Source organism: Carassius auratus, unplaced genomic scaffold, assembly GCF_003368295.1.
Source record: "Carassius auratus strain Wakin unplaced genomic scaffold, ASM336829v1 scaf_tig00215781, whole genome shotgun sequence".
Lineage (NCBI taxonomy): Eukaryota > Metazoa > Chordata > Actinopteri > Cypriniformes > Cyprinidae > Carassius > Carassius auratus.
Genome location: NW_020528242.1, coordinates 646,096 through 659,800, shown reverse-complemented (window position 1 = coordinate 659,800; position 13,705 = coordinate 646,096). Strand labels below are relative to the sequence as shown.

At 36.7% G+C, this 13,705-nt stretch overlaps 1 protein-coding gene across 2 annotated transcripts in view; it reads right to left on the bottom strand.

Moving 5' to 3' along the window:
- The window catches only part of LOC113095785 (beta/gamma crystallin domain-containing protein 1), a 47,259-nt gene that overhangs the window by 16,726 nt on the left and 16,828 nt on the right, over positions 1 to 13,705 (bottom strand). Inside the window, exons 2-3 of one of the 2 annotated variants that reach the window (XM_026261161.1) lie at positions 7,470 to 7,617; positions 531 to 1,702 (exon numbers count right to left, since the gene is read on the bottom strand). In XM_026261161.1, coding sequence (XP_026116946.1) covers positions 531 to 1,702; positions 7,470 to 7,617 — 1,320 coding nt within the window. Of the gene's footprint in view, positions 1 to 530; positions 1,703 to 2,951; positions 3,385 to 7,469; positions 7,618 to 13,705 lie in introns of those variants that run through there. The other variant, XM_026261162.1, reaches the window with a different exon arrangement.

Sequence of the window (13,705 nt, the reverse complement as noted above, 5' to 3'; positions counted from 1 at the left end):
TATGAACATGGAACATATCAGCATGTACAGCACTCAATACTCAGTTGGGGCTCCTTTTGCCTGAATTACTGCAGCAATGCGGCATGGCATGGAGTCGATTAGTCTGTGGCACTGCTCAGGTGTTATGAGAGCCCAGGTTGCTCTGATAGTGGCCTTCAGCTCCTCTGCATTGTTGGGTCTGACATATCGCATCTTCCTCTTCACAATACCCCATAGATTTTCTATGGGGTTAAGGTGAGGCGAGTTTGCCAGCCAATTAAGAACAAGGATACCATGGTTTTTAAACCAAGTACTGGTAGCTTATATATATATATATATATATATATATATATATATACACACACACACACACACACACACACACACACACACACACAAAAATCTAAATCTATGGAAAGATCTACGAGTCATTGTTCATCTCGTACTCAAAATCATGGGAATCCAAGTATCACATTGCAGTCTGAACAAAGGACTCGCTGCTCAGTAACCCAACACAGACACACACACACACACAACACAAGAATACTTACATTTTCACCTTAACCTGCTGTACATTCTGCGTTATATCCAAGTTAGTCTCATTTTGTGCCTCTGTTTCAGCTTGTTCTTCCCCCTCTAGGCTTGACTGAGAACCAACAAGCACTCTTTCAGCAAAAGCTTTCTCACTGTTTGACCGTTTCAAGCTTCTGCGCTTCTCTTCATTGCTCTCAGCATGCAGGTGTTTAGGAATGAGGCTGTCTTGAGTTTCCTCCTCTGGTGGTTCAATGCTGTCTTTTGCAGCATTAAAGGTGAAGATGGATGGCTCTGCAGCTTGAGAAGGAGCAGAAGTTTTGCTAGTAGCTGCACTGGGGGCAGAATAACTCTCGGCTGGGCTGGCCAGAGCAGGTTCTGTATTAGAAAGTGAGTCAGTGATGGAGCTCTCACTCTCCTGCTCTGTCACGTGAGTTTCCACCCACAGGGCTTTGTGTACTTGACCAGGTGAGGGAGATGCTTGCACTGACCTCTCCTCTGCCTCAGGTGAAGTGGTGTTCATTGGGGCGAGAAGCTTATTATTGCTTTCTTGATTGCTTCGTTTGGCGCTGTTTTTTTTCTCTATGTCTGTTTCTCCTGGTTCTCCAGGCTGAATATCAGAGGACGATGAATTTCTGGACTGTGATCCCAGAGTCACCCCAACCAATGCGGTGTAATTCCCACCACCTGTGACGGTGGTTTTCAAAACTGTCTTTTTAGTCTCCGTTCTGCCTGAGACCGGGGTGGACTTTGGCGTGTCAGGGGTGTGTATAGGTACGTCTGCACTTTTCTTTATTGTTGAATCTGTTGTTTCTTCCAGGTACACCTTGAGCTTCTTGTTCACCTCCTTCACCAGATTCTCAGTCCTCTTGTCGCTGGAAGTAGCAACCCTGCTCACCTTGATCACTTCCACCTCTTTTACACTCGCTCGTCCACTACTGTCACTGTCAGCAAAAGGCAAGTCTCCTCCATCTGCAACAATAGAGGCTACACTACACACACTGGGACTTCTATTCCCCGGCCCAAACACTGAATCTTCGATCTCTTTGTGTTCTGATCTTGAATACTTGGTTGAGCTGTTTGCCTCCGATGACAAATTTTCATCATTGTCATCTGATGCGGTTCTGTTTTTTTTCTTCCGACTAAAAAAGCTTCCAATACGATTGAGAACCCCACTCTTCTCCTCAGAACTCTGGTACAACAAGAAAGGGAAAAACAGGTAAGAACATCTAAATAAATACAGATCTCAGATATGAAACTATTATTAAACTGGAGCACTTGTGGCCATGCGAGAGGGGTTGGAGACTTGAGTCAGAAATTAAATGTTTTAGTTCCACTGGCTAAATTATATTAAATTATAATGGTAAAATAAAACAGGAGGGCAATATACAAAAAATGAGAGTGCAGTGTCTTTCTGTATTTCAGTCATCACATTTTTTTATTAAAAATATTCAAAGCAAAGAGTCACTGCATTATTTGTGTTTCCAGAATTTTCATATTCACTTCTTTTGCTTCTTTATTCAGCTTCACTATTGGTTGTTTATCTTCATTTCCTCAATAGAAACAGTATCTATGGTAACTGATTTAGACTGAGGTTGTTTCCCCCCACGTGGGAGCAGAATTTCCTGGATGACTATCTATACTGCACAATGCACACAGCTTATCATACTTTACTGCTTCAAGTTCAGTTATTCATGATTTTACTCTTAATTAAAAATAAACTGCATAACATTAGTTTACCGTATTAAGGGATTCAGCATAAGATAGTCACACACAGTCATTTGAGAAATGATGTAATGTCTCAGGACAATTTGAGACAAGTCACAAAACATCCTCTTTATAATTTCAAAAGCTGAATGAGACCAACTCAGACTTGGAGAGCACTCAGAGAATAAGTGCAAGAACATACAGTCACCCGAGAACAAGAGGAAGCACATCAACATAATATTCATGACAACACAAAACTTTATTTTACTCAATAAATTGGCATGACTGAAAGAGAAGAATAATCAAATAGGCATTTAATAGCTGAACTCAAGTAATTTTAAGTAATTAAATGTAAGAGGGCATCCGAATTCCGGCCCATATTTCATTTTAATTGAATAGAAGAACTCATTTTGAAATTGGTGTTTTAAAATCTTTTACTGTCTGAGTGCTGCCTACAGCATTTTGGGCATCATAAACATAAATGTCCAATTTGGGCATCATAATCATAAATGTCCAATTCAGCTCAGCTCGGATTAAGATTCAAACAGCACATTCGGGCAAAAATTGAGCGCGTATCTGAGATTCCTAAACGTGCTTGTATAGGCTTCGATAGGCAGCTCACTATATTTTGGTGGTCAAAACCACTCTGCAAAGCGCCATAAAACAGCGAATACAAACACAGATACTTTCCCTTAACATAGTATTGGCTTTAAACGAAATAGCTTTGTCCTTACCATTTTATTCAGCTTGAAATAAGGATCGAGTTTGTCTCTCTTTCTCTTTTTTGTTTTGTTTTACACATGTACCGACATCAGGACGCAGAAATCATTGCAAGCAATCCAAAGTTGTCAGCCATAAAAACAGAAGAAACACATATCCAGCGGGTATTAATCCAGCTCGGTCCTCGATTACAATCGATATTCCGACTGTCTGTCATTCAATCGCTGTTCAGTCGCACACTGCATGAGCCGGAAAAATGGCAAAACTTTTTGAAGTCGAAATCATGTTCTGTTTACTTTGGTGGCACCGTTTCATGAACATTGCAGGTTATGCCACATGCAAGCGAGCTCCCTTTAGAGCTGTGTTGTGCAACTCAAAGATAAACAGCATTATTCATCCCCTGTCAAAGTATGAAAATCGAGCACATCCAGCCAAACGCCACACCCTTCCTCTCTTACCAGCATGCCTCTCTCAACAGACTACTGGGCATTAATAAGAGCAAATAATGCAACATCTTTATTATGCCATGTCAGATTAGATGATAAATTAGAAGGTCATTTGTAGACAAAAATATCTTAAGTTTTAATATTAAAAAATACCTATAAAAACAGAATTACTTTACTGATTTGTATTGCAGTCAACTTCCATCTTTCACTTGTATATATATAATATAGGCTATATATTAGGGGTGGGACGGTTCACTGAAGAAAATCGAACCGTTCTTCTCATGGGTCGGCACGCGCTGGGACTGCGGATCATCCTAAATCTGACAAACCTGTAATATGGTTCGCTATAAATAACACGTAAAACAAACAGGGTTCACCTAATATTTCTGTTGATGGATGCACATTCGGGCTTCCCAGACCTTACAACAACATCAGCGATGAAGAAAAAAAAGAAAGAAAAAAAAACAAGTGGAAAAACCATTCACTCTTGTTCAATGCGAATGCTGTGTGCTGGAATATGACCAGTCATTAATTCCCCTATTTCCCGGCTGGTGATCGTTGAAATCTGTGGTTAAACTAAACTCATTTAAACTTTGCCAGTTTAAACATTTAAGAGCCGAATGACTCAAGCTCGTGCGCGCAGTGAGAATATTTGTGAGTGCGCTCATCCGCGCGCAATTCCCGAGCCTCAGAACGCGCGCAAATATTAATCTCCCTCTCTAAAGTATTGTGTTTAAATGGACACAAAAATAATGTCAAAATCCCCGTCTTGGTAAGTATCCTACAGGAGACAAAGCCGGCTGAGCGTAGGCCTACTGCATCAGAGCACTGGAAGTGACAGTCTTTATTCGAACAGCATGCAACAACAAAGAAATCACTCACTGCTCTTGATTTAAACGTTTCTGTAGCTTCTGTTTCTATTTTATATCTTTACCTTATTGTATTTATTTGTGCTGCTACTTGTAGTTATAATATTCTTAATAATATATGATAAAAAACATTTTTTGAAAGTATAGCTAGTTTTTCAAAAACATAGCACATACCGAACCGTACCAAGACGGTGACTCTAAAACCGTGAAACAAACCGAACCGTGAAAAAGTTGAACTGCTCCACCCCAAATATATACAATATATAAACAAATGGGGTGCGCAGTCATTTTAATGTTTTTTTTCCTCTTATAGCGCCACCAAGTGGCCAAGCTCCAAATTTTATTTTTCATGTTAACTCAGATTGAGAGTTTTCAAAAAATATGTCCCTCCAAGTTTCAAGTCTCTATGACTTACAGTTTGGTCTACATGATTAGTTTTACGTGCGGATCCTTGGCCATTCTAACAATTACAATAGGGTTTCAGTGCTACACACTTGAACCCCTAAAAATAAAATTACATTGTTACATATGACCAGTGAACTTCACAGTTTGTTTGATCACAGTCTTGCTCTACACGCACTGAGCCTTGAGTATGAGACTGAAGAATAATACTGAATTAATATTCATTCAGTAAAGTATAGGATGAAAATGTTCTTCTAAATAGCATTAAACATAAATCATAAGCAGTTACCATAAGTTATTGCTAATAACTTTTAAAAAGGGAAGGTGTGTTCTTTGTTTGGCATCACATGGCTATACATAGAGGAATAAAACCTTGAAGTTCTCTTTGTTATGGACAACAGCAAGGCCAGCACTCCTTAAGACTGCCATTGAGGTCTTTGTTTGACTTCACTATTGTGGGACTTTGACTTTAGTTTTCTGTCAACTCAGAAGGTCAGCCTGAATAGTTTAATTATATTTTCAACTGTTGTTATGGAAGTCTTTGATAAAGAGACAATCAGCATCTTAGATCTATTGGTAATGAGCAATGTGACTAAAAGAACTAAAAGTGGACTATGCATAAATGGCCACAGAAATATAAAATCTAGGGCGTATATATCTGTTTATCAGTAGCTAATGCATGTTCGGAAAACCGACTTCAAAAAATTTAATATTTGTACAAGAAAAAGTGTACATTTAAGATCCCTGTTACATTGTTGCATTGTTACAAGTCATGGCCTAATGGTTAGAGAGTCAGACTTATAATCCAAAAGGTTGCGAGTTTAGGTCTAGGGCTTGCAGGAACTGTAGGTGGGAGGAGTGAATGTACAGTGCTCTCTCCCGCCTTCAATATCATAACTGAGGTGCCCTTGAGCAAGGCACCGAACCCCCAACTGCTCACCAGGTACCGCAGCATAAATTATGCCCACTGCTCCGGGTGTGTTCAATGTTGTGTGTGCACTTTGGATGGGTTAAATGTAGAGCACGGATTCCAAGTGACCAGCTCGAAGATCTGGCATACAAAATATCCATAGAACTACCGCACAAGACTGTTTATTTTCTATCTGTTCCAATCCAAAAATATTTAGATCATCTCTCGAAACAATAAAACAAAGATATGTGAACAAAAAGCAAGTTTTGGGCCATTAGCAATCCAAATCACCCACAGCAATATTTCAATTACTAAACACAGTGGCACATTCTAAAATGTTTAATGTGAAACACTTAAAGTGCCTTTAAAATGGTGATACTAAAAGATCAAACACTTTATTGATGATGTGTGCTTCATAAAGGCAAGCGGATGAGCCTGGAATGCAATGCGCTTAATGGTTAAGTGTCTTCTTTATAATGGTTCTCTATGGAAAATATTTAATTTTACACAAACTATGCATCATCAATAAGGTGTAAACCAAATTTGGCCTTTAAATATCACTTACTACTAAATGCAAACCTCATAAAAATAACTGGCGGTCAATTGAGGTCAACATGTGGGGGTGCGTTCCTGTGTGACGTCACATGAAAACCATCAGTTGGTAGGTTTAGGAGTAGGTGTGGGGGAGAGGGTAGGATTAGGGGTGGGGTTAGTATTAGGCAATCAGGTAGCGACTTGAACGAGGTGAGTAATAATTTCGCCGGGGGTCAAAATTGGGCACAACAACGAAAGAGGATAATTTTCTTACATTTTCAAGCAAAATTTCTAATTAAAATGTTGAGAATAAACTCATTAAATTAGGAGAAAAAAGTCACTGTGTTTGTAGAAAAAAACATGTAAAATTTCAAGAAAAAATAAGCAAACACACTCTTGTTCATTTTCATTTTCTCTTATTGGACAGTGTTAATCAGCGTCTTTATTCTTGTAATTTTTTATTGAGTTTATTCTCAACATTTTATTTTGACTTTTTTTCTCGAAATATAATGATTTTTTTCTCGAAACACAACAATCTTTATCTCTTAATTTAATAAGCTTATTCTCAACATTTAATTTGGACTGACTTTTCTCGTGTGAAAAAAGTGTTTGTAATGTAACGAGTTTAATCTTGCTTTATAATGACTTTAATTTTGAGTAGGTTTTATTTAATTATTTTATTATTGCTTGGCCCATATACTCTTCAATACATATTAATATATGTTTAATATACTGTATTATTATATATAATGTTTAAATCTTATTAATATCCACATTTTCATGAGCATTTGATATCCATACATATTACAGATCTAGAGTATTAATGTTCTGTTTACCGTGGTAAAGACTGTAGTAGGCTACTATAGACTTGTATTTTTGTGAGCTGTTGTTCACTCAGTTGTTCAGCCTGTGCTGCCCTCTGTAGGCTCATTAAGGAGCTAACAACACAGAGGCTAATAACTGGAGAAACTAAAGCTGAAGAAACTGTTTACTGTATTCTCGGTTTATGAGTCTTTTTTACAAAAACATCTGTGCAGAATTAAAAAAAAAGGACCACATAAAACAAGGAAAACATTTCAGACAGATTTAGCATCTGATAGTATTTTCCTTGTTGTACAGAGAGCTGTGACTGCTGTAATGTGATTCTCTGATGAAAGTAGACTAGCAGCTGCCCAAGGCTAAAGCAAACTATTCTCTGCATCGGAAATCCAGTCTACATTCTCTTCCTTATGGTAAACTTCAGTGATGTAATTAAGATCAGTATGTTTTTAACAGGAAATATCAAAGTAAAGTGAATTTTAATATCTGTATTTTATGTAAGCATGGAAAGACATCACCCAGAGCTACCCGTATCAGAATATTTCCACCTACCTTCCTGTGTTTGCGTTTTGGAGAAGATGGATCTTGAAGTGATGTGAGATCCAGGCTTAGGGTGGAACTAGACAGAGAGCGGACAGGGGTAGGACAGGTGTCGGTCATCACATAATCTGCTGTTTGGATGCTCATCTGATCAAAACTCCTGCAGAAAAGAAAATCAATTGTTACTATAGTTAAGGACAAGTAACGTATCAGTGCAACAGATCATAAGGGACTGTATAAGATTTTGTATTGTCTGTTTTTCAATCCAATTAAAAGACGTTTCACCACTAAATCCTCTCAATGTAACCAGATAAGAACATGTCCAGGTCACATTTTTAGGGAAGCTTGTTTCTAATTGCAATCTCGCAACCCTGTGGAAAAACCAGCATATGCTGGGTAGGTATGTTTTTGAAGCATGGCTGCTTGTTTGAGCTAGTCCTTAGCTGGTTATCAGGTCATGTGCTGGTGCTAAGCAGGAGTCAGTTGCTTAGGACCAGCCCATTACCATCTTAATCCAGCTCATAACCATCTTAAACCAGCAGCCATGCTTCAAAACACACCTAACAAGCAAATGCAATTTATTTATTTTTCTGACAGAATTCAGACTTTTTCTCATAATTAAAAAATATCTATTTTTTTTTTCAGAATTGCACAATATAAACTCACAATTCTGGGAAGAAAAGTCAAAATTGTGATGAATAATTTTGCTATTTCAAGAAAAATAGTCAGAATTATGAGCTAAAAATTGACAGTTACTTTTTTTATTATTCTGCGGTGGACACACAAAAAAATTACTGAATTACAAGATATACAGACAATTCAGGAAAATTACAGAATTTCATGATTTAGTCTTAGTAGAAAAAGTCTAAATTGTGAGATAATATAATTTTAGAATAATATATATATATATATATATATATATATATATGGATAGATAGATAGATAGATAGATAGATAGATAGATAGATAGATAGATAGATAGATAGATAGATTTTTTAACGCTAAAGAGCAATTAAATGTTGCAAAGGTTATACAGAGATGAATTAATTAAGTAAATGTATTGCATATTTCTTGGAGGAATGTGGTGTCATAATTTCAGGTTCAGAATACAGATTAGATTGTTTGTTCACAGATTAGATTAGCTTCCTCCTGGAATAAAGGTCCAATAAAAACTGTCCCAACAAAAGGTTTCTCCATTCAGTGCAGTGTCAGAGCCAGCTCAGTGAGTGTATTCAGTAAAGACAGAAGAATCCTCTCTGGGTATTGTGCAAGTTAACTATTGCGCAATTGAACCTTTTGCAACATGTGACCACCAGAGAGCAGTCTGAGATTCGATTTGCTTAATTGCACAAGTCTGCTACTGCTATAGCCTTTGTCATCCCTTGTTTGTCTTCACTTGCAGGATGACTCTTGTGTGGGACATGGCTCACCTCACCAGAACAGAAAAAAGTACTTCTACAACATTTCTGTGTCCCATTATAAAAATAAAGATCGAATGATTAATGATTAAAGATTATTTCCTTTCACTGCTAAAAATACAAGGGAGGTGCAGAAATTTGTATGCATTCTTTTTTTCCAGAGAACATACAGCATTTAAATAAATAAAGCGATTAAAGCTCCAGACTCAGTCCAAATGACATTCCAGACTTCATAAAAACACTTTACAGCATAAACAAAACTTGAATGCCATTCAGGGGAAATGACAAAAATGTTCTTTGACAGGTTCTGAAGCAAAGGCCTGGCAGATCTTCTGCCTGCAGCGAGTCTGATCGGCAGGTTCTGACCACAATCCAGTGTTCAAGCTTGACTCGTCACATTGAAAGAGTTCAGATGAATTAAACTGTCTGGGTGTCGCATGCAACACATAGCTAATGATATTCTGGTTTCTTAATACTAACTATTTTAGGTTTAGACTTTCCAGGAATATTTTAGTAAATCTTCCTTCTGGTTGTTACTGACACACATTTGTTTAGCTTAGTCTCAAAAAAGGGTTATAACTTCAGTTCCCTCTCTTGACTGTTTGAGCCCTCTGGGCAAAGGTAGAAATACGTGATCTGGCATGCGTGTTTGTAAGGTAAGCCATGATCTCAGGGCTATGGATGCTAACACAAACAACCTGAAACACCTGCGGCTTTTCAGTTCATCTGAATAAGCTCATAAACAAGTTCAAGTTGTTGTTTCATTACAGATATCCATGAGTAGTCATTTCAGTGAATTTTGAATTCTCTTGTTGTTTACGTGACACACAGTAGTGTCAGTTTTCTGTCTTTGCAGTCAACAAGCAAATGTTACAGCATGACCCATTAACACAGATTCTGGATGACAGGAATTGCTGATCTTCAGTACCATGTCTTCATCTGACTCAGACAGATGAGCTGCGGATTCCAATGTACTGTATGTGATTAATAATAATATGAGATGTGTTGACCTGTCACATACAAAATTTTGATTATGTATCATAAAAACATATGATCTGAGCATTCATCCTAACTTATACGTATCCTTAAAAGTATCATTTTGTTATTTATTGCTTACTGATTTAAAACAAGCATCCACCTAATCACATGAGAGCACGTCACATGTGTCTAGTCAGCATTTGTCCCTGTCACAAATAATAGGTGCAATTAAACACCGTACTCAACAACCAGACTGACCGTTCAACCAATCTTTTCAGTCTCACAATCAAATATAACACAATTAAATCTCCATTACTGCTCTCAGGCATGTACTGGCCATCGGGACTACCGGGAGATTCCCGGTGGGCCGCGGTCTGGTTGGGCCGGTGCGTTATGTATTTTGTTTTTAAATCATTATTTATCGCAAATATATTCGTAAGTATATTGTTGTACAGTCCAATTCCGGCCTTACGTGTCTCTTTCATGAAGCTGCAAGATGCTTTTTTTTTTTTTTTACGTTAGTCACAATAATTTATTTAAAACATTACAAAAAGCAGTATAAAGAACAGATAAAACGACGCGTGCGCATGATACTGATGCGAGCTGCGAGACGTGACGTGTTCACTGCTCATTGGCCAATCAGAATCAAGTTATAGCCTTGAAAAGCGGCCCATTACAACTGCGATGAAATTCAATATGTTAAATAATAAAATATCTAAGCGTAAATGAGGGGCCGAAGGTTGAGAGAGAGAAAACGACAAGCACTTGAGGCAGATGCCACCAAATGTGTCAAGATAAATAAATTATTTGCTGGAAGGCAGGGCCGTGCACAGACCTTTTGAGGGGCATGTGCTGAAACTGAAAAAGGGCACCCCCCTCCCTTTTTTATATCAAGATTATTTAGTAAGCCTGCATAACAGGAAGAAATGGCCACATCTTCATGACAAATTCATTAACACAAAATAATAGTCTCAAAAGCTTTAGATTTATTCACGATTAATAACAACCATAATAATAATATTAGATAATTAGATAATATAGATAAACAGGGTTTTAAGGGCTTATTTAAACCTAATTACAACAGCTCTTGTGTACTCCCTCTTTTTTTAAATTGCATTTATAGCGAAAAAAAATACTTGACTCATACATAAACATGTTAAACAAATAATACAAATTAGCTTATAACACCAAACAGAAACCAAAATCTTTTTTTATTGAACTTTATGCACTTTTTTATGAACTTTGCAAAGAAAAAAAAATATATATATATATTCTCTTTTTTAGCTATTCTGTTTGGTTTTATAAGCTAATTTGTATTATTTGGTTAACATGATTATGAATGACATTGAGAAGAGGGGAAGGTGAGCAATGAGTCAAGTATTTTTGACAAACTTTTTTGAAATATAATTTAATTATGTCCAACTCAATTCCAGATTATAAGAAACTATAGCCATACCGTTACTATAACATATCCAACATGTATCCGCCTACCATGTTTTACTACATTTTATACATGTGAGGACAAACGGAGAGTATACCAAAACATGATTAGCCTAAATGTTAATAAATTAAGTGTATCAGCAATCATAAATCAAAGAAGAAATATCTTAGAAATATATTTTATAAATGTTATCTAGGTGACGAGGATCACTCATCGCTTTGTGTAAGTTCCAGTACGAAACAGCGGGGGGCGCACATGTTATGATTTTCCGATGGTAAAAACAAATTATATGTTGTTGTATTAATTATCAATATATAGTTTTTGACCAGCGAATGTGTGCAAATGTGAATTTTTTTTTGTCCGTCATTAAAACGGCGACGGTGCCTGCCGCTGCCGGCATCACATTACACTTTAATCTACAGGTTACAAACTAGTTTTTGTAACGTTAGCTATATAGACGGAGCGCTCGGTTTTTCCTGTGGTAAAATGCATTTGGCCAAAATCGTATTTTATAAAAGATTAAATGCTACTGTATGCACAGGCCATTTAAGTGTTGGCTATGTATTGGCTATGACTAGATGGCAAATGCTAGCCCCCTCTCTCAGGCGACACCCCACATGTCTCAGTGAGTCAGTCAGACATCAAATAAATAAAATACGAGCCTTTATAGACGTAGTGTTTAGTAGTACTTATTCAAACAACAAGATATTTATTTACCCTTCGCAAAACTTTGTTCAGCTCAGCTGTTGTCTACTGTGCAGCTGCTGTGGAACTTCAGTTGATTCAATGGATATAGAGGGGGCGGAGTTATCAGCTTACTGACAGCTTGAGAATCGAATTAGATTTACACAAGCTCGTTTTAAGAACTTTCATTTGCTAAATATTTTTAAAACAGACAGACAGATGTAAAGGGTGACCAATAGCATTGATAAAATTTTTTTAAAAAACACCACCAAAAAAAGGGCACTTCGGAGTGTAAGGGCAAAAAGGGCATGTGCTCTGCACAGGTTGAGCCCTACCTGTGCACGTGCCTGCTGGAAGGCAAAAGACTTAAGTGAAGACGTCAGCAGGGCGGACTTGACTGCTGAGGTGAGACAGAAATGTAATGATACACGTAACGTTAGGCTACTTCATTGTTTTGTTTCAAAAAGTTAGGATATTCCAGCTGTAATATGCCACCACTCACTGATCTATATAAATTGCATTTAAAATTCTCAGCTCTCAAGTTCTGTCTATTTTATTACAAAATTCAGACAATACCGTTTTGGCGTCAGAAAATGTGACATGACAGATCGCTTTAGCGCCTCAGTTCAAGTAAACCGATCATCTGTTACTTTCTGTTTAAAGATACAGTACAACTTACAGAAATTTATATATGCCTCAGAAATAATATTGATCAATTATCAGTCAAAACAGCAGGAGAACAATTATTTCACAGAATGTTACATTTACCTCAAGAAAGCCCTTTAAAGACCATAGCAAGGTTAGTTGAGATTGAAAAATAGCCATAAGAAAGGAGTATTTTGCTAAATATGTGCACTACAGTACATATTTATTATATTTTCACCTTAAGTATTTTACATTTGATTATGCAATATCTGTACCTGAAAACGGTGCTATTTATGATAATTTTTTAACATTTTTATTACTGACTGTTCACTTGTCTTCATTAATGTTTGAACTTAAAAGTTAGTGTTTATTGTGGTATTGAAATTACAATTGTGAAATGAGATTGCAGCTTATTTACAAAGAAAACAATAGCAATTTTATTTTTATCTTTGTTTATGTATTTATTTTTTGGCAGGGCAAGAAAAGTTCTGAACCCTAGCATTGAGCTCTGCATTTGAATAAAGTGAAGTGACATTCAGCCAAGTATGGTGACCCATACTCAGAATTCGTGCTCTTTATTTAACCCATCCAAAGCGCACACACACAGAGCAGTGAACACACACACACACTGTGAACACACACCCGGAGAAGTGGGCAGCCATTTATGCTGCAGCTTTTTAAAGGCCTTTGATTATGTTATGAAAAATTTAAAATAAATCACTACATAACGTTCTTTGTCTTAACTACTCTTTTATTTTATTGTAGATCAGTGGTCTTTATAAATAATGCTTACTATAGTTCAGTGGTCTTAATACTAGCCTACTATAAGCAGCCAACAGGTCAGAGGTAATTAGTGTGAATTAATTTAAAAAAAAAAGTGTTATGTTGCAGCACATGAAATATAGTTACAGCAGAAAATGTGTACCCTAAGCATTAATATTTCTATTAGAATAATAAGAAGCATATAAAATAAGACCTTTAGATATTTAAAATAAAGCCTGATAAAATAATTTAGATTTTCTTTGTTTATTATTGTTAATAGTTTTTTCTTGGTTTTGATAGTAATACATTTTAATCAGTAA